General features: G+C 42.4%; 2 protein-coding genes across 2 annotated transcripts; one reads left to right on the top strand and one right to left on the bottom strand.

Annotated features, from left to right (window-relative positions):
• Window positions 1-125: 125 nt before the first annotated feature.
• B3GALT9 (beta-1,3-galactosyltransferase 9) lies at window positions 126-3,822 on the bottom strand. Its single transcript, XM_007421477.3, has 2 exons — window positions 1,994-3,822; window positions 126-1,337 (listed from the first exon to the last, which is right to left on the bottom strand). Exons 1-2 carry the CDS (start codon window positions 2,006-2,008, stop codon window positions 231-233), a joined length of 1,122 nt encoding a protein of 373 aa, XP_007421539.2. The 5' UTR covers window positions 2,009-3,822; the 3' UTR covers window positions 126-230.
• On the top strand, window positions 3,822-20,083 carry LOC103059392 (uncharacterized). Its single transcript, XM_025172257.2, has 9 exons — window positions 3,822-4,108; window positions 5,788-6,180; window positions 7,374-7,465; window positions 10,382-10,565; window positions 13,532-13,675; window positions 14,204-14,337; window positions 15,408-15,616; window positions 16,613-16,719; window positions 18,429-20,083. Exons 2-9 carry the CDS (start codon window positions 6,158-6,160, stop codon window positions 18,529-18,531), a joined length of 996 nt encoding a protein of 331 aa, XP_025028025.2. The 5' UTR covers window positions 3,822-4,108; window positions 5,788-6,157; the 3' UTR covers window positions 18,532-20,083.
• The last annotated feature ends 1,379 nt before the right edge of the window (window positions 20,084-21,462 follow it).

Genomic DNA, 21,462 nt, shown 5'->3' with positions numbered 1-21,462 from the left:
CCTGGCCTACTTAAAATGATTGACAGTTCCTGAAAATAGTGGGGAGAGGATCACTTTACGCTCTGGCTCGGAAAGTATATGGAAAAGGAAATTATACAATGCCTTGGCAATCTAGGGAACTTCCCATAGAAAGCTGCAATGGCTAACGGCAAAACTAGTCTACATCATTGGGTAAGCCCATGAGGAAATCAAACTGAGGGCATATCATTTTATTCCTTGAGTTGTACGTTCTAATCAGTAAACTGGAGAGCCTCTTTCGGAATGGTGTTGATGCTCGAGTCTTTCAACCCATCCAGATACGTCATAATTCTGCAGGACACCAGCCCATAATAGGTTTCCAGTAACGTGCAACCTTTACCGGCCTTCATCTCCTCCCATTCTTGGAGAAGCTGGCTGGTTTTCGACACAGATGAAGTGAAAATATATTTATAGCAGCATCGGTTGTACCAGATGTGCCTTTTCCCAGAAAACCGAGAGCTGTGCATGGGCACTACGCCAGCCGCTCTTGCACAGATTCCCACAAAAATGCCAGGGGGCAGGGAAGGAGAAACTTCCCTGGCAGTTACATAGATCTTCCGGGCCACATCCTGTGACATGACAAAGGCAGTAACACTGCAGTAGTTAGGGTAGTAGTGTTCTGGATATTTTTTTATGGAGGTAAAACTGCCATTTTGGGAGTCTTTGTTGGGGATGTCTTGAATCAGCCTCCCAAGGTAAATGTCTTCAGGGTGAGTTCTTAAATTGAGCAAGTATTCAACCAAGGTTTGGATGTTAGCAAACATATCTTCGTCTATTTTGAGAATGAACCTGGCCTCAGAACAATAGGTTACGATCCACTCTATGGCCCTCTTGATTTTCAGCGTCTGATTCTCTGGCGTGTCGAGGAAAGTTCCTTGAATTAGATCCTGTTGCTGGTCCGTTTCCCTGATGACCTCCAATTGGGTGGTAGCTGAAGGTGGTTTGCCCAGCACAAATAAGACCAGAGTGGCGTAACCTTGGACATAGGTCACGTTGGCCCATGTTTTCCGAATTGCGTTGCGCCAGGACAAGTTTTCGGGGCAGCTGAAGATGAGAACAAGCAGGAAGATCTCTCGTTTGGAGCAGGCTTCTGAGTTGCTAATCACATAAGCCTTGGAGATGTTGGCTTTCAAGGGGAACATGTCCAACATCTGTGCTCTTTCCCGGGCTTTGAGGACTTTCATGTCCATGTAGGTGGTGGGGATGGCCCGTGAGAAATATTCCTCCAGAAGATCAGCTCCGAAGAGCAAAATGTGGAAAAGAGCAACACTGAAGAGGATGAAACACCACTGGTGAGTTCGGAGCCTACAGAAAATCAGCTGTTGAAATGGAGAGGAGTAAAGATTAATGCTCACTTCCTTCAAAATGTATGCTTTTCAGTTCTTGCAGCAGAGTCGGAATTACTGTTATTCGTGATAATGAGCTTAGTTTAAAACTGATGTAGGAGACGGTTGTTTGGCTATGCACGATATTTATATAATGTGTTTAGAGAAGAGAGAGACACATACAGAGACCAGGGTATACAAAAACACTGGAATACGTGCCATTCATTCCATCTCTTCGATTCTGTTAATATTAGGCTGTCATGAATTGAGGCAATTTAATCGGATTTAAATATACATACTTAAAACCATCATTGTTGGAGGACTCATGCCTGCAACTAATACATGAAAGCCCTTTCTTTGCATGTTTAAGGTCTCAACTGTAACCTTGGCTGCACCCGATAGGGCTGAAAATGCTAGAGAAGAGCCGCCAACCAGAGAAAACCTGGATTAGAAAGAAGTTTATTTCCCGGGTTTCAGATCTGCGGCATAGAATGCGTGCCAGAACTGCAAACTTCCAACGGCTTCTGATTATTAGCCAAAGGCATTGCAGAAGAAAGCGTGCGCCTAGTTTCATAGTTGTTTGATTTGTAGGTAGGGTTTAACACCTGGTTTAAATATTGTCCCAATAGTGATAAAAGCTCAGCGCTTACCTGCATGGTGTTCATGAAGATGACACTGGGATTGTTCGAGTCGGGAGGTTGGGTTTACAGCTTTGGGTGTATCGGCAGTGTTTCTGCAACTGAAGTAGCATTTAATGAGAAGGAGCATCCAGATAGAGTTTCCCTTGTGTCAGTAACCATGTTCAGCATTTTTCTTTCCTTTTCTTTTTTCTTTTTCCATCGGCTTTGACTCCGAATGTAATTCCAGAGGAGGGCGATCGTGTTACAGCTGGCATAGAATTGCTGAGCGTACAACAAAGAGGTTGCAGGACAGCACAATTGAACGAAGGGCGGGGAGGGGCGGTCGTCCACTTAAAGAACCACAGGGGTTCGTTTCGCAAGATATCCCATCGCAAATGCAAGTTTTTAAAAGAGGTGAGCGATTCGATTGGGATTTTTTAAAGAAAAGACCGTGGTTTCAGTGAACCCAAGGCTTTTGTTTACAGAGAACCAATATTGAAATTGAATTGCTAGGAGTTCCTTTTGCAAGTGGAAAAGTAATGATTAGTTGGCTTGCATTCAGGCTAGGGAGATCTGATCAAGGGCCATCACACTTAGCAAGTTGAATTCCTGACCCCTCACCCACCCCATCTTCTAAGGATCTAAACAGCTTTTTGGATCTCTCGCTGTCATAAAATGCACTGTTGCATCTTCGCTTCTGTAGTTCGAAGCAGAAGAGAGAGCAGATTCTCTGAAACTAGGCACATTGCAATTAGTTGGACTGATACCAAACATTGCTCATAAGGAACTTCCTGCTATTCTCAATTAGCCAGTCTAGCCGGAACATCTGTCTACTGCAATACAGAGTCGTTGGGTGGACCCCATTGCACGATCTGCAGGTCCTTGGTCTGCACCCTGCTTTCACCGTTAATATGAATATATCAAGGATTCGGAAGAGCTGTCCACGATCTGTCCAGCAGAGGTCATGACTGAAGAGCATAGCCAACATGTCAATTTCAATTAAGTAAAATTGAACCCTGTCCTGGGGATGGGGGTGGGTAGGAGAGTTCGGCTGGAAATTAAATGCAATTTTTGGTGTGTGTTTCAATCTATCCTCCCACCTACTTTCGGGGGGGCGGGGGGATGTCTTCAAGTCAATGCGGACTCCTGGCAACTGCCTAGATAAATCTCTGCAGTTTTCCTGGCAAGATTTTTGGAGGTGCTTTTGCTGTTGGCACTTTCCTCCTGGGGCTGAGTCTGGCCCAAGGTCACCCAGCTGGCTTTGTGCCTAAGGCAGGACTAGAGCTCATGGTCTCCCAGTTTCTGGTCGAATGCTTTAACCACTACCCCAAACTGGCTTTCCCCAGCTACGTGGGAAACAAAATCTCAGAATCTGCAGACGTTTGATGCAACTGATACATGATTGAGTTTCTGTGTTTATGCGTGTGTGTGTGTGTGTGTGTGTGTGTGTGTTTGAGTGCATTGCTCCAAGCTAAATAGATGTGGATGGATGGATGGATGGATGGATGGATGGATGGATGGATGGATGGAAGGAAGGAAGGAAGGAAGGAAGGAAGGAAGGACAGCAAACTTTGGATGTAGGTAGTGATCATTGTTCTGATAGTTCCTGATTCTCCACTAAGTTAGATTCTGATTTGCAGGGGGTTATTTATTTATTTATTTATTTATTTATTTATTTATAAGTCTGCGGGGACCAAGAGGAATGTGTGGCCACATTCCGTGCTTAGGACAGGGGGATCCATTGCCTGGCCAAGCATGCAAGGCTCGCGCGGCATGTGGAAGAGATCTCTTTCCACAGGTGCAAAGCGCAGCCTGGCACATGCAGACGCTTCAGCCCTCTCAGCTTCTCAACAGCTGCTCGGGCGAGTCTCTTCACGGTTTCCATCGACCGCGTGGTGCCATTAGCTGTGGGGAGGGCCCGGCTGGGGGAAGGCTCAGATGCAAACCATCCCGAAATACCTACAAGATGTAAAACAGGTGAGAACCAGTTCTTTGTCTTCTTCCAACAGGGGAACACTGTTTTCCTGAATCCCATGTTCTCACGGCTGTGTGTAATCATGCTAGTTTAAGAGCAGTTTTGAGAGAAACTCACAGGCCTTCTCTGCTATGTCAAATGACACTCAAACAATAGAGCTCTAAGCTGAGGTGAGCAAAATGCACTGGCTGTGTTCATCATGTCCCCAAATAAACCATATTATAGCTAAACTTCATAGGCTTGTTCCCAAGGCATGTTATGTCAATGATTGGGTTCCCATAACATGCTAAACCACAATCTTCCAAAACCCGCTGTAATCTGATCTGGTATGTTGTGTGAACTCAACCACTGTGTGGCTTTAGGCTAGTCAACACTCTTCAGCCTGTCCCACCTCACAAGCCATTGAGGAAAGAATGAGAAACAAACCAGGGAGCAAACAAACCTGATACTGTACATCAAGATTTGATTGCTATCTTAACAAATAAACACAGCTGAAATGGATGCAAGCTTGTAATTTCAGGAGACATGTTTCTGATCTGGTGCAATTGCAGTGTGATTTTCTAGAAGCCAACTTGGGACTCCATTAGGTTGAACTGAATGGTTCAATTCACATGCATCTCATTAAACTATGGCTCTGGGTTAGCCTGTCCTATGGACTCAGCCACTGGGCTTTGCAAACTGGGGTTTATAGCTTAGTGTGTTGCATAAATGCAACTGCTGGTCGGATAGTCAATGAACCATGGTCACACAAATGGTGGCTTGTGGCAATGTTCGAACTTTGGCGATGAGTGTATTTGAAATATTTCTGGGGGGAAATTGCAACAGAGTGTGCATTCTGCTTTTGAATTTGCAATTCAGTTTGCAACAGAATTTGCCATTCTGTTGCAAATTAAGAGAAAGCTTATTACAAGCCAGAGCCATGAAATTATAGGAAGGAAATAAAACTTGGGCTACTTTCTCTTTTCCCAATACTTCTAAATTTTGGAGTATAAACCTCCTCTGTTGGCTGCCAAAGTAACAGGTTAATGGTCCAGCCATGTCCCCTTTATTATGGAGATTTATGACAGGTCTTTAAACGAATCAAAGTCCTAAAATCAAAGATATCCATTCAAGGTCTTTGATTTTAAGACTTACAGCTCTAATATTTTGTGATTTCCTCTCTCCGTGGATGGCAGACAAGAATGGTAGCTGGACTGGGGTGGCATAGAAATTTTGTGAAAGGAATAAGAAGAATGGTGTGACCTCACCCAATTCTTCTATATGATTTTTAAATACGCAGCTTAATGCATAGATTCATTATGCAAAGACCCAGCTCTCTGGAGAAGGCTCTAATGCAGGGAAAGGTGGAAGGAAAGAGAAGAAGAGGACGACCAGCAGCAAAGTGGATGGACTCAGTGATAGTGGTGATGGGGGCACCATTGGAAGACCTGAAGGATCAGGTTAGGGTTAGATCATCATGGAGAAAATCCATCTACTTGGTTGCTAAGGGTTAAAAACAACTTGATGGCACAATCATCATCAAGGGCACATAAATTTGATACTGGGAGAAGCTGCCAATAGTTCAGTGTCATCCCTGTGGCTCTCTGGCTGCTGCCACTGTCAAGTTAGAGGGTTCAGGAAAACCACATTTCCCAGGCACCCCTTAAACCTGGCCCTGGGTACAACCATATCTGATGTGGGATCCACCAGCACGGATTTAGCCTTTTCTTCTTTTCCCCTTTCTTTCCCTTCCCCCTTCTTTTTCTTTCTCTTCCATCCTTCCTTCCAGGGACATCTGCAGGGGGTCAAAAAAGTCAGCCACAACCATGCAATTAACCCCCCCCCCGCTTTTTTTTTCTACATGCATCAGAACAGAAGCAGCGTGGTCTTGGAGTGAGTGCTCCAACAGTGGTCTGATTGCCCCATTCATGTCATGAGTTGCACTGGGGCAAAAGAAATGGGATTTAAAGTGGCAAGATGATCTCAAGAGGGCCTCATGAAACCATCCTCCCAGTTCCAAGCTGGAATTAGATCCCTTTGGCTGGATATCGGGTGTCTGGTTATGCAGACGTTTGCCTTTCTGGAGAAGAACAATGGTTTCAGGAGAATTCCCCCGGCGTGTGACTCACTGAAGAGATGTCTACCATTCCTATTTTTGGCTTCTCAGTTTGGATATAAGCCTGTGACTTTGCATCCTGATTCAAGGGCCAGTCTCTCTGGAGCATCCATAAGGCGAGAGGATGGGTGTATATGAAGAAAGAGGGTAAGTTAATTCACTTTGCATGCTGGAAAAACTGACAGAACATCAGGCTTGGGGGTGATTACTAACAGCCCACATTTTCCTTGTTTTATTAGCATGGCCGATGGTGTGTGTGTGTGTGTGTGTGTATAAATAACTATCATTTCATTTGTATAAGTTCCTATATCATATTTTATCAAATTTATATGTCATATCATTTATATAAATTCTTTTTAGTTAGCCTAGAATCACAGTTTTCCCTGAAGATGCTGGATTTGGGGTGACCATTTATGAATGTTTAACTGCAACTTCCACCCTTTTCTCTCACAAAAAGTTCAAACTGGTAACGGGACAGAACAGAGGCTTTTCCTTTAGCATCACAACAGCCCTGAGAAGGAGGTCAACCCACTAAAATAGCCCGTAGATAGTGGTTTAGTAACATTACTGAGTTGTATTCCATTTTTGCAGAATTTCAGAAGCTGTTCAGAAGTCATCAGCTACCAAAAAGTATATAAACTATAACCAACTCTTGGTGATGGCAGGGCTGTGTCATTTGCCTGGGAACAGGATGAAAATGATTGATCATTTGCCTTTTTTCCAGGACATTTTTGACTTCTTGGTCTAGCCTACAGCCCTGGGTTCCTTGGTAGTCTCTCATCTAAGTCTAACCCTGGTTAGCTTCCCTACCCAACAAGGTTAGCCAGGTGCTGTGATCTGCTAAGTTAAAAATAAAAAAATTGTGGTGGGCTTCACTGGCCAAATAGAACAGATCTATGCTGTTCTTCCTTCTTAGAGTAGTTTCCCTTTAAACCAGATTTGACAAGACAGCCCTTCAAAGAAAGGGCTATAATTAGTAAAGCAGGACCCATGAGCACCCATTCCTTAGGGGATGATCAAAACTCCTTTTAGGTCTCTTTAAAATAGTCCTCTGCTTGTTGCTTACTCTGAGTCGAAGACACACTGTCTAGGGGTGGTAAGTGGAATCAAAGAGGCATCTACAGATGTTTCTAAAATTTCCTGGCCTTTTTTTTTTATTTTTTAGGCCTTCCTCAAATGTCTCTGGCATCAAATTCCCTTTGCAAGGGCCAAAACCTACAGCCCATTTTAAATTTCTCCAACATAACACTTAGTTTTCCTTTGGAAGGTTTCTTACAGAAGTGCAATCATTTGTAATGTTTTCATAATGTTAATGATGATAGCATCTTGGGTTGCTGCAGGGAGCAGATCAAGCCAAACAGGAAGCTGGTTAGTTGGAGAACCAAGCATACATCTTCCAACAATGGACGTCCCTTAGAGATTCTTTATGCTAGTAAGTATATTGTGTGGTATTTTCTGTATTTTTCTGGGGGAGAAGCTGACAATGCTCTCCTCTCATGGGTGGGGTGTAGAGAAGAAGATCCAGAAGATTTTAGAACACTTTTATTTTTGAATGTTAAACCTTTAAAGCATTTATTCCTCACACTTCAGCCACAAAGGGTTACAGATTAAGAAAAAGAGAGCTTCTCATATAAAAAGACAGGAAATCAATGGAAAAAGATGGGGTGAGAAAGCAAAATGATGATGATGGTGTAGCAGTTCTTAATACTGTAAGGATCATAACTTCACCTGCTAGTCAGGCAGATGTCTGTTGGACTGAATAGTTCAGAGGCTGAAAAGAAGCAAAAGTAAATTTATCCCTTTGTCCTCTCATTCTGCTAGAGATGGGAGACGCCTACACATGCAGTTTTATTTTTGCTTTTAATGAACTGGGTTCACATTTACATTCTGATTGCCAAGTCTTGAGAAGACAAGAACTGCTGCTAATGCTGAAGACGTGGAATTAGCTCTAACTTAGCTTAGACCTTTACGAAGCAAGCAAAGTTTCCCATTAGTGGTGCGTAAGTGTTTTATTTACCACTTTTCTAAGTGGTAGCAAGCTGAGACTGGAGTGACGGCTGGGATGGCAATTTTCCTAGGAGGAGCTGTTATTAGAAACTCATAGGTGGTCTTGTGGCATTGCAAAGAAAACAATTAAGAAAAAGCTCAAGTTTCTAAAAAAAACCCAACTCATCCAAAAGTTAGCAGGACATCCTTGAGGCTTCCTAAGGATGGTTGTTATTGGCAAGATGCAAAACTGGGACAGTTGCCTTTGCTTTCATTTCAATTTTATGTTTTCCCTTCCTAAGAACATCTCCAGAGCTTTCAAATCTGTCATACATAGTCATTTCATTTCGGTCATTGACCAGCAAAGCAAAACAAAAACGTTACAACTGATAGAGTAAAACAAGCCATAAAATCATATAACAATACAAGTGGAATTGTAAGTTTAAGAATTTGGGGCGTAAAAATATACAAAGTACGATACAATTTATATAAGGCAACTAAATGATTGCTTAGAATAATAGAATAGTCAGATTGCTGATCTGAAATATATCGAACCATGGTAATACTGAAAGCTATGGAAAAATTGTAATTACTATTATTATATCTAGAGAAAATGTAGTGATGAATGTAAAAGGAGGGATAATACCCAAGGAATGATTATGGTTTCAAAACTAAAAGTTAGAATCCTATTATGATGACTATATTGCTAAAATGGAGTCCAATTATAGTGACTGTTTATCTATATTGTTAAAACGTCATACATAGCTCACATTGATTTCTTCCGTATTTTCAGAATGCTGAGATTTCCTTGACGTTGGGTAATCTGTGTTTGTAATTTAGGCAAGGAAAAGGTTGTGTACTGTTCAAAGTAGAAGGGCACTAGCATGCCCAACCACAGAAGCCAATTAAGAGATGGGCTTTGCCATTGTGAGTTCAGCCCTTCCTGTTGGATCAGGGTCTGCCTGAATCCAGCGTTTGCATGGCAACACAGGAAATCATGAATGTAGCTTGTTTAGCTTTTTAAATAAACCAAATCTGCAAATCCTGGCCGATGGGTCAGTGTGTTGTGCAAACTCAGCAAACTGTTGTTTATTCAACAAGCCATAATGAAGCCAACTATGCCTTAGTGCAGTGTAGGAGCCCAGCTTTTTTTCTTTCTCTACACCACCATTTGGGTTTTCAGCAAGTTGTAATTAATAACCAGGAGTAAGGACAAGCACAAGTCACAGACTGTGAAAGGCATCTTTGGACCCCCCTCTTTCCAAGACATAGAAACCATGGAACTCTCTGCTACTAGAGGTAATTGAATAAGTTTTGAAAAGGATGGATGGATCTTTGCTTCTTCCTGAATCCTAGGCAGCAAACCTTCAAACTTGGTAAGAGATGGAGGAAGAGGTTGTCGGGCTTCTGCCCAGCCTTGTGAGTTTCCCAAATGTACCTGATTGATCTTTGGGTACCACAGGATGATGGACTAAGTAGATCTTTAACCTGACCCAGCATTCCTCTTGAGTTCCCATGTTAAAAAAAAAAAAGAAAATCCTGGCAGAAAGTCACATGGAAAGACACTACTCTTTGCCAAAATATAAAGAGCCGATTAAGAATCTCATTTACTTCCCACTTAATGAACCATTTTTCCCATGCTTCTCAGCAGAACTCCTTCTGTAAGGACAGCAATTTGGAAAATGTCCCTCTCCCCAATTTTTTGCCAGCTGGCAAGCTTTCGTTCCTTGGAGGGGATGCTGGTGGTGGAATTCATCCATGTCTTTAGAAACTCTGCTCTTAATGAGGACAATCGATTCTTGCCTTAAAGAAAAGCGGTAGGCAGTAGATTCACTACACCCATTCGGTTTTTGTTTTGCTTTGGGAGTCGATGGCTAGAAGGGAAAAGTTTTAAATTGCTTTAAAAAAAAAAAAAGCCAGTAGCGTGAGGGTCAGGAAGGAGTCTCCGTCCAGCTGTTTTCTGTCTGGCTTCTGAGCAAATCAACCAGGGTTGGGTAAAATAAACAAGGAAGGGAATTCCTGCACAGCATTTCCCCCCTATATTTCCTCAAGCCAACTGCCTTATTTAGGGTAATTCGACTCTAACCAGATGATTGGGAATTGCAAATGTAAAGAGTTAGCTCTGCAGAAAGAATGTCTCCTCGTTCTTTGAAACAATTCCCTGTTGTGTGTTGGGATCCCCATTGCGTGGGTGGCTTTTGGTCTTCTCCCATCCAGCAGAACTTACAGCCTTCTTCCCCAGTTTGACGCTGAAGCCACCAGTGAAGACAACTAGCTAGAATGACAATACTGCAAGCAGAAGAGGACCAGAGGGAGCTGGCAATATTTTAACCATTTGTTTTTTAACTACTTTAATCTGTAGTTGGGGGATTAAGCTCTACAGGCATCGCCAGTGGCATGGAGCGTTACAGCCCCGTGGATCACGAGTGGCAGGTCCTGGGCTCGGTCCCAAGACACCGGAGTGGCATGGCTGTAGCGTCCCTGAACGGATCCATCTACGCAGCGGGTGGCCATGACGGGCTTGTTTGCCTCAATAGTGTGGAGAGGTAAGTGGTTGCCCGGAGGGAAGAGCATCTCGGTTTGGTTGACGGCAGGATCCGTCCGCTATTTTCTAGTTATTTTTGGAATTTGTTCCGGTCTACTTTGCATGTTTGCTTTTATGTTGCTCTTCATTTGCTGTGAGTCAGCTGGCGTTGGTGGCTTCAAATTGAGTAATAACCCCCCCCCCCACTTCCTTTTGGCTTGGGGTGGGGAACAGCAGGACATGTTGGGGGGCTGCAAAGGGGGAGGGCCTGGGAGAACAAACAGGGAGTGTGTCTAATGTGAGACCCTCGTTTTCTTCAATCCCAGGGACTTTTTTCTAAGTTGGTTTTCTCTCCCATCTTGTCCGTCTGAAAGCGGCCACGCTGAAGTTCGACTCCCTGCTCCTACTTCAGGCCTGAAGTTGTGCACACATGGTTTATGGAGTCTCTGGAGGCACCACTGTCTGAGTGGGAGTGAGAAGAAGTTACTGACAATTCTCCCTGCCTGAAATGTTCTGGGCAGTTCGTTTTCCTTGGGAGATGACTAAGACACTCCTGGTATTTTTATGATGTCTATTTATTTGCAAGCCTAGTCAATTATACAATGACATCAGTTCCCTAAAAAGAAAACGTAAACACTTCTAACACTCCAGAGCTACTATTCCCTTCTTTCTTTCTTTCTTTCTTTCTTTCTTTCTTTCTTTCTTTCTTTCTTTCTTTCTTTCTTTCTTTCTTTCTTTCTTCCTTCCTTCCTTCCTTCCTTCCTTCCTTCCTTCCTTCCTTCCTTCCTTCCTTCCTTCCTTCCTTCCTTCCTTCTTTCTTTCTTTCTTTCTTTCTTTCTTTCTTTCTTTCTTTCTTTCTTTCTTTCTTTCTTTCTTTCAACACAACTTTATTAAAAGATTTTAAAAGAAAGATAACAACAAACAAGAACCAATATTTAGAACGAAGAGAGAAGGAAAAAGAGAGAAATGAGAACAAGGCTAAAGGTGCAGGGAAAAAAGAAAGATAAAATAATGACTTCTGATTTTCTTTTACAGCAGTACAAATGTAAACTAACCTCTTAATTTATGCTTACATCATTGCTTCCATGTTTTTCTATAATCTTTTTTTTCCTAATCATCCAAGCCATGCATCGCAATTTCATTTTTTTTTTCTGTTTCCTGCAAAAAGTCAATAAGGGGATTCCAATCAGCATGAAACTCAGAGTTACTATTTCTTTCCAAACAGGTGCAAAGTGCAAGTTTCTCTCACTTGTGCTTTAGGTGATACATTCTCCATATCCAAAGCGGGTTACCGACAGCTCTCTGTGCTGGCTTAAGCAAGCAACTTCCAGTCATCAGTGCCCAGCAGTGATTTTTATTTTTAAAAAAAGCACCTGCTGCCATTAAGCTAAACAAACAAGAAGCTTGGGAGAAAATGCTTCTTGGGTGAACTCATGCCTGAATTTTAGATGTTTTCCATCCGTTAGACAAAGCTGTCTCTGTCAACTGAGGCTGATAGTACGGTGGGAGAAGTGTCATCTCCGTCAGCTGAGAAATGACCTCCAGGAATAATAAGCGTCTTTGAGTGATGAGACCCCTTAACATTTGGCAGACCTGAATGGTGCCCCCCTGGATTCATTAGTCAGAAACATGGGAAGAGTCTCATACAGCTGTTGAAACCCTGGAAAACAGCTACAGCTGTTATGGGGGGTAGGAAAAGACCTCATCATGGAGAAACGGGTCAGAGATGGAAACATCAGCATTTTTTGAAAACTCCAGATAATTGTGGGGTTAAATAGGCAGCTACTTAAGTTTATTTTCTCTCCTTTTGTGTCTAAATGAAATGTTTCTGAATAGAGCACCAGATTTAAACCAGGGTTCTTATTCCTTGCCCAGGAAGGGTAAAACTGACTTAGAGGGCGATCAGTTTTACTCAACCTGCTATTCATTTCTTAACATTTCATCTGAATCTTGACGTGGTGGCATCGTCTGCAAATTTATTTTATACCAGCTTTTTAAATCTCTGATATTTTGCGTGGGTCGCCTGTTGGTTGTCATTGTTTTATGGGGCACTGAGGGTCGTTGTTAAAGTGCATATTTTGTTCATTGATCCCAACTCATCCAAACCTTTCTTTCTAAAGCTTGTTTTCGGAGTGGGATCAGGGCAAACTCTTTTGTCGCGAGGAAGCTGAGAGGGGAACGGGAAGAACTCTAAAAATCAGCAACGAACAGATGAACTGCTAGCTGTAGAGTTTGTTAGTAGCTTATCTCATACACAACAGCTCGATCCAGGCTGCAAAAAGAAGAGATTCAGCATATTCAAAGAGACTCTGCCTTAACAAGCTCACTAATGAAAAAGGCTGGAGGTTCCTATCAGAGTTTTCAAGATCCTGCACTTGCTCCCCAAAACTCCTGATTGAAATCTGTGATTCTTCTTTCCCTGGTTGTGTCCTGTCCTATGGCTGGGGTTTCCTATCGCTTTCACCTTTCCTGCGTACATCTTCCCTTTAGCAAAGAGCACACAGCTTGCAAGCGTGTTGTGACTGATGGCCTAACAAGAATCGTCATTACATCCCTGGTGCCTCTTCAGCACCTTGTCATTCCTGTTAGATCCGATGGATTACTTTGACAGTCCCTACGGCTCTATAACTCTTCAGAGCTAAACTCAACGTCTCCAGCTCATTCCATAAAGGCTGCCGTTGAGTACTGACCTCTGCTCCGTCTGCCAATGAAATATAATCTTGGGTCAAGGTTGTGTCATATGATTTTTTAGCCCCTGTTTGCTGCAGAAGGCTGGAGGGCACCTTGGAAAAAGGAGCATTTTGTTGGAAGATTAACCTTGTTCCTTGTGATACAAGCCAAAAAATTGAATTAGGGTGGTTTATGTTTATTTACTCCAGCTTGGCGGCAATCTCCTTATACAAGTCTTTGCTTTGGGTCAAATTTTCCTTCTCCTGTGCAGGAAAGCACTCACCAGAACCTGTCCTCCATTTTTTTCTTTCATGGTAGGTATGTGCCTGAAATCCATGAGTGGAAGAGAGATGTCGCACCTCTTAGTGAACCCAAGCAAGATGTAGCTATGGTTGAACTTGGTGGCTATTTATATTGTGCTGGTGGCTTTGATGGGCTGGTGTGTCTCAACATTGTGGAAAGGTAAGCCCAATTTGGATGCCTATCTGAGGCCATGCTGGCCTACCATGGTAGCTGAGATATATATTTGACAGCATTTGACCTCCCTCAAAGATCTCCCCCCAAATTTAAATCAAAATGGATTGGCAGAACAGCTGGAGGAGATGGGGCTGGAGTTCGTCACCTTGGGAAGCTTACAGGAGAGAACATATAATCAAAAGAAAGGCAATCAATCCATTGGCAGATTATCTCGTGAATGGCAACCCAGCCCAGGTGGTGAGAAACTGGGGAAGAAGCATTTCAAACCATTCTTCAAGACTCCATCTTAATGAACTCGCCCTCAACAAGGGTGGGTCATTCTTCTTGCCAAGAGTCTGTGTTTCCCCCAAGATGAGCATGAAGGTCCCCTACTGAAAACGATGTAATTCTGGCTTTCTTGATCTTGCCCAGTTGTGTAGGGCTTGGGAGGTACCAGTCTGGGAGAAGTGTGCTGCACCCTCGAATTGCTTTTGCACCATCATCTAGTTTCTCACCATTGCTCATCCCTTTCAGATATGACCCTGTGTTGGACAGATGGCAAAAGATGGCACCTATGAACCGTCGTCGAAAAGGCCTAGGCTTGGCAGTGCTGGATGGGTTCTTATACGCCGTTGGGGGCTCTGATGGCTATTCTCCCTTATGCTCAGGTATGTTCTGGCTGTGGGCTAGATCAGGCTGTAGTTCTTCTCATTCCATTATAAGACAGTTCCTTGAATATGTATCTTCTATTTAAAACATTCCAACTTCTCTCAGGCCGATGCAGCATTGACTAAGATACTCTATAGTGCATTTTCTGACTCAGAATGACAGGAAACAAATTCCCTGATTTTTGGCATTCATGGCAGGAAGGAGAACGGTGAAAATAATTGGTGGGTTGGGCACCAATTTGCTACACGTTTGTATAAGTGGTGGAAGTGTTTTATATTCTCCTGTATGTTTGCATCTCTCCTCGCTTTCTCTCTCTACCCTGCACGCAAATATTAAAAATAGAAAATGATTATGTATATCTGTGACGTTAATTGAAACCCATACTTCTGACTGATGGATTTCTGTGGGCTGTGTGTGCTGAAGGATAGAAAAAGCGTTCCAACTTCTAATCATGCTTGGCTTGCAATAGCGTGCATGGGTGTGTAATTATTATATTAAATTAATTAACAAAAGAACTTAGATTAGGCAATCGGTTAACAAAGACATGCCTACAACTGTATTAACAATACTTTATAATGTCAAAATAGATAATTGCAATAGTTAAAAATGAAAAGGCAAAAACAAAACAACAGCTGGAAAATTACATTATAGACAGAACGACTACAGGACAATTTGATCCTATGGTTCAAAAGTAATTTTCTTTGCCTCTTCATCAGAAAAAAAAAAGAAGAAAATAACTCCAAACTGAGATGTTGACACTGCACACACCAACAACCCATTGTTACAAATCAGGTATAGATTTGTCCTTCCAGTGTTGTATAACAGCTGTTTAAGCCAGCTGCAGAGTACAAAAGATGATAATTGGATTCAAATTGTGGATTGATCCCTCAATTTGACACACAATTGGGTAGCAATTCCAAACAGGAAACTACTGATCCCAAAGACTCAAGGCATAGCCAAGAGGAGCATATGAGTCAATATATGACACATAGCAATTGATTTGGTATTATTAACCGTCTTGTGGATTTCAGCCCCAAGCCCAAGGCTCTCCAACTCTTTCCTATTCCAGTCGAGCGCTACAATCCCACAGAAGACCAGTGGACTCCCTGCCCTCCACTCCGGAGCGGTCGTGAAAACCTGGGTTGCGTCGCATACCAAGGCAAGATCTATGCTGTGGGCGGGCAGGATGACTTGACCGAACTGCGCACTGCTGAGCGCTTCGATCCACTCACCAATAGATGGACTCCTATTACGCCCATGAAGTCAAAAAGAAGTAAGGTAAGGATCGCCAGGCCCAGACAGGCAATAGCCAACTTTGGCTACTCTGGAAAGGCGAACTAGGGTTGGTCTTGGTTGTTACCGGAATGTGAGTCTAACAGGAAATCCTAAAACCATAGGCTAGGGAAGTCAAGAAAATACCCACTCCTGTATTGCTGTGATGTCTCCATGGAGTTCCCAAAAGTCAAGCTCAACTCAAAGGAGTTTTTGAACAAAATCAGATTGACTGCTCTGATAGGCTACCTTGCTTCTGCATTCCTGGTAGAGGATTTGTGGAGGAGAAACTCTCAGTGACCACCAACTGGATCTGGCTCAGTAGGGCTCCTCTTGTTCAACCTCCTTTTGAAAGAATTTCAGAGAAGCATTTCGATCTGAAGACGCAACTTCCTTTAACGAACAGTCCCCAGGTTTCCACTCCTTGCTAGATTTTTTTTTTTGCTCCCTTCTAATGAATTTGGAAATTCAAGGGCTATTGGGGTGGAAGAAAACTTTTTTTTAAAGGTGGTATAGGTAATGATGCCAGCTGTGGAATCATTGCATCTCTCTTCCCTTTTAGGATGAAATTCTTAAGATGAAATTTATTGATGTATTTATTGGGCTTATAGGCTGATCTAATCAACTGACTGAGTGATGTACAACTCCTTGTATCCATAAATTTGGAAGCCCGGTAGATAAACAAAACGAAAACAAAAAATTGACATTGTAAAACAACCACGTAAACCCCAGGAATTAACATTCCAAACACAAAGTGTTAGAGAAGTCTATGGTTTTTTTTTTAACCACGATGGATGATGATTTCCAAGTTCTGGGAACTTTTTATGGGCTGAGTACATGAACAAATCCTAATCTGTGATAAATCTAATGGCTCTACTAGCACAGGTAAGAGTGGTTAAATAAGGTTGAGTTCTCCATATCCTATACCCAATTAAGGGGTGGAAAGGAAACCATTTTTGGTGTGGTTGGCTGTAAACTTCTTTTTAAATTTTTTACCCGCAGGTAAATGTTGCGGCTATCAGTGGATACCTCCTAGCCATTGGTGGATATGACGGCATCGTTCACGTTTCAACGGTGGAAGCCTTTGATCTGGATATCAACGCGTGGAGGTAGACTTGATATCCCTTTGCAGAGATGTTCATCCAAGGGATCTCTCTTGATGGCACATTCTTATTCTGTATTTTTGCTCTGCTGCATGTCACCCAAAGTTGGCAGATTGGAAGGGGTTACAAAAACTGTGAAATCAATACATTAAAAAGAGAGAGACAGAGAGACTATTACGCTCTTGTAGTCTACCCTGAAGAGCCTTTCTCTGTAGGATCCATGTCCTCTCAAACCCACTCTTTCTTTTTATTTCCAGGTTGGAAGCCTGCCTTTCTTACCTCTGGAAAAAAATCCTGTTTTAGAGTTAAGAAGGCACTGAAGGATCCCTTAGAATGGTGCAATGTTTATGGGGTGCTGCTAATCCCCACTGATTTACAATTCCTCCTGCTCTCTCAAATTGCCATCAGTCCTCCCCTAAGCATATTGAATATCACTAGGCTGGTTTAGGGCAAGGAGGGGTTAGGATTCTTTCTACTGATCCCCCCCCCCCAAATACATATTTCTGCAAACTTTGGGGATTTCTCAAGGGTGGCAATTTAGCTATCTAAATCACTGGCAAGCAAAGCCTGAACAGTGAAAGTAGATGGAGAACCGATGCGGCACCATCAGACCATCCGTGTTTAGTCACTGCTTGAAATATACAACGTGGGAGGACAGTCCATCTTAGAAGTGAATTCTGTGATAAATCTGCTCCTCCTGTTTCTCTCTCTGCTCCGTTTGTCATCCTGCCTGAGAAGCATTTTGCAGGACCTGAAAGCCAGTTGATGTTTTGTGAATTAGGCCAACTCTCTGCTCTAAGAGGAACTGTTTCCTTACCAGCACCACCGCTATATATTGCTTGGTACATCTCAGTCTGTATAAGAACAGCTTTTATCCACTTTATCCTCCTGAGTGCCACTCCATGTGTTATATTTTGACCTCCAGAGAGGCTGAGAATTCTGAAGATGTAGCCCAGCGTAGTTGAAGAGTGCCTTGATTTCTAGAAGACTATCTCATAGGCTAGCAAGAATGCATCAGCCGAAAAACAGGGAGAGCAATCCGTCCATCTCCAAAAGACACCGATTTGTAATATTCTGCCCAAGTTAGAAAAAAAAGAGTAAAGTCTCTTTTGCAGGGAGCTTGACTCTTGCTGATTTCACGGACACTTAGTGGAGTTTTCCTGGCAGCAGTATAGAAGTAGTTGGTCAAGGTCTTCTTCTGGGAGATCCTTTTTACCCCCAACTTCCCAGCTTAGCTTACAATATGGATGATCTCCCATCCAGGTATTCCAGTAGCCTTTTCCAACCCTACCTTTTGAGATCTGCTGAAGGCCAGCTGGCAGCATGTGATGTTCGAGCAGCAGGAAGAAGATGAAAATGGAAGCTAAAGGTCCTTGTGTTGGAATGCTTCTTCAGATAAAATGAATATGCAGTCTACTTCCATTTTCTCCTCCTATCTGCTTATTTATAATCCCATGGATGATATTTATGGAAGTGAAACTGATTCATAGCGGTGACCTTTTTTCCTCCTTGCTGCATTATGCGTTAGAAGCACAATGTCAAATGAGCACACCCAGGCAATAGGGAACCGTGTTTGTAAATATTTTCATGCTTGCTAAATAAGATGCCTGTGTGAGTTACTGATGTCTGTCTTTGACATGTGCCATTGTTGTGTGAAGCAAGCTTTGCCAACAAGCTCCTGGAGGTAAACACTGACCCTGTTGCTTCTTTTGCAGACGTTTCGGCAACATGAAAAGCCGTCACCCAGGTGGAGGTGTCGCCGTGATCCAGATGGCCCCAGAAGACACGGAATTCTTTGAATCCCATTGGAGTAGATAACCAGATGATGAAAAAGAATGAATTCTAGGTTCAGGTTAGGTAGGGTGAGTTATTTAGCTAGAACTGAGTAGTGCCAGCAACAAAGGGATGGACATCCATATTGGAAACAAGATTGAAGATGCAACCTATCTTTTGCCCCACCATTTCTTTTCAGGGTTGGGATATCCTTGGATCATACATAATATTTTTGGCCATCCACACAGCCCTCTCCAGTGGCACCACTGAAACTCAGAAATGTCCTGCTGAATAGCAGTGGAATGATTTTACACGGTTTGGAATTAAGAAGCAAAATAAGTGTGTTGAGTCTCTGATATGCTTCACACACCTCCATCATATTTCAGTTCAGATACACGTACCCACACCTCCGTGCCTAATGATTATAAAAGGGCCAGAAATTCTATTCCTGCTCCTATGTTTGTTTGTTTTTAACCACATCACCTGTGATCCTTGTTTGTTGACTAAAAGTGCTTCTGGGCCCTCAAAGGATTGTCTGCCTTTGCAATTAGATAAGGAAATTGTCCTCCTCTGTCCTGAATTCTTGTTGGGTAGTCATATTTTAAGGATTGATAATCTCCAGGTTGGCCAGTTCATGACCCTGGGCCTCAGTTTAATAACCTTGGATGCTCCATGTCTAAAATGACTGAATTCTTCCAAGCGTCCAGATGGATCTACACCATCACCGAGAGGAAAATGTTCATCTGTTTGCACCTATAGAAAGAGTTCACTGTTTCTGAAAAAAATCTAGTTTCATGCATGCTCTCTTTCAGCAGAAGACGTAGTATAGGAAAGAGTGAAATCAGCTACAGCGGGCCCACTGGCTTGCTGCATTATCTTTAGTGACAAAAATTAAAATATGGGATTGGAAGTGTCTGCAGTGGAATTCTATTCTGTCAATCCAGGGCTTCTCTCCACAGGGCAAAGTTAGTATTATTATTATTTTTCGTTTAAGAACATGTTTGGTATTCACTAATGCCCTATTTGGCAGAATGACTTGAAATCAAATAAAAAGAAACAATGGAAATCAGGCAGGAGTTGGCTGCAAATTGCCTCTTCGTGGGAGATCTTTTTCTTTTAAAAAAGGAGACAAGACTGGAATATTGGATGAGAAAGTACATATAAAAAAAAGTCCCCCTCCTCTGCAGTTTGAGGTGGTAGAGTCTATTTTATCACCTGATCCTGTTATAATTTAGATTAACTCCAAATAATTCCCCAATGAGAGGAAGAATTTGGGTGAATATTTTCACCTGACCCGTCTTCCTCTTTTTTTCTTTGCTTTTGGTCAAGTAGGAGAAGCTCCATCGTAGTTTGAGCTGTGATTAAGGTAGGCTCTGCCAAGATGGTTTGTGTTCATCCAGTGTCTTGGTAGCAAATGTGAATCAGAAAGTAATATTTGAATTTGCTCCTTATGGGAATATGATTTTTGCATACCTAGGCTAATGCTAAGTAGGAATGCCAGTGTGGATAATATCTTCATGATCTTTGTCAAAGGATTTGATTCTTCAAGAAATGTTACCCAAGGGAATGTGTCTTCACAAATGTGATTTGCACAATACATTGGACAAAAGACAACCTGGGCAGTACTTTTTTATTCCTGCAGAAGGAAGTGTTTTCTTTTCCAAGAATACTGACATTTAAATCTCCTATGCTTGTGTGCATATGTTTATAGCTTTCCCTTCATCACCTTTTCCTGCTACCTGGTCAGTTCTTGATCACGGTCATCTTTATCTTCCAAAAGGTGAAGGTATCACATCGCTTCTTTTTAATCACTGGTGGAGGAAACATGCACTGTGTTTTTTCACTCCATGCATAATTTAACTTGTGAAACTCACTCGGCGAGGTGTGTTTCCATGTCTTTAAAGAAGGAATAGATAAATTGGAGGAACAGCATGGTCATTCACGAGCTTCTAGTAATTATGGTTAACTGCCAACACAAGTTTGTCTTTCACACCACTGTATGGGATATTGAGACCTTGTGTTCTTACCACTGATGGGAAAATTGCTTAGCTGCAGGGGTGCTGATGCTGTTGGGGAAAAATGACTTTCAGATGAGCAACGTATAAAATTCGGAATATAAATTATCAAGGCGGGAATCCTATTCCCCCAACCCATTAGGCGCTGCTAGTTCATTAAATGAATAAGAACATTATCAAAGCATCAGATGAAATTCTCGCTACTGAATAGGGCAGTGGTGTTTTGATCTATTTATCCACTTTAAAACTGGGAGCGCCCAGAAGAGAAGAACTTAAAATTATTCTGGCTTTGGTCCACGTTATTACAAGAACGATCCCAACGGTTCAGTTTAATGGAAACAAAAGCTGCTTATAACTCTGTGAACTGACCTTTACCACCGTACACCTCACAGACTTCTCATAGATAGAGTAATTATTCTGCCATTTAAACATGAACATAAAAATGAAGATTCTCTATTTCAATATTTTAAGAAATTGGATGCGGTACAGTTATGTCGGCTTCATGGTGTTCTCTGAGCTTGGTTTCCTTCTCATAGACAATTAATCTGTGCACAACATTCATTAATTTCCCAGCATGCAGACAAATTCACAGGCCTAAGAATGTAAGGCAATCCTAGAAGGTTGGCATTCTGACAAATTAGCCATCAACAGACCTTGAGAAATGAACCTTATTAGCAGCCCAGAGGACATCCCCCTTATCACACACCCGGATATGTAAGAACCTCATCAAGACAATTAGCTCTAGACAATAGCGTGCCAATCAAAGAAAAAAATTGCTGGTCAACAAACCAGCAAGAGAGGTATCCGGACAGCCAGCCAACCTCCCGTCCCCATGAAATGATGAGTGTTACCTAGTCTGCTAATGCAATGTCTACAAGAAGGAAGCCAACCTTGGAGAACACCAAGACCCCAACGCTCCAACCCTGAGCTACATCTGTTCTCCACCACAGCAATCTTGATC

Source organism: Python bivittatus, unplaced genomic scaffold, assembly GCF_059951505.1.
Source record: "Python bivittatus isolate LINGU-HERP-01145 unplaced genomic scaffold, Pbiv_v1 ctg000160_np1212, whole genome shotgun sequence".
In the NCBI taxonomy this organism is placed as follows: Eukaryota; Metazoa; Chordata; class Lepidosauria; order Squamata; family Pythonidae; genus Python; species Python bivittatus.
This window is presented reverse-complemented; position numbering and strand designations above follow the sequence as displayed.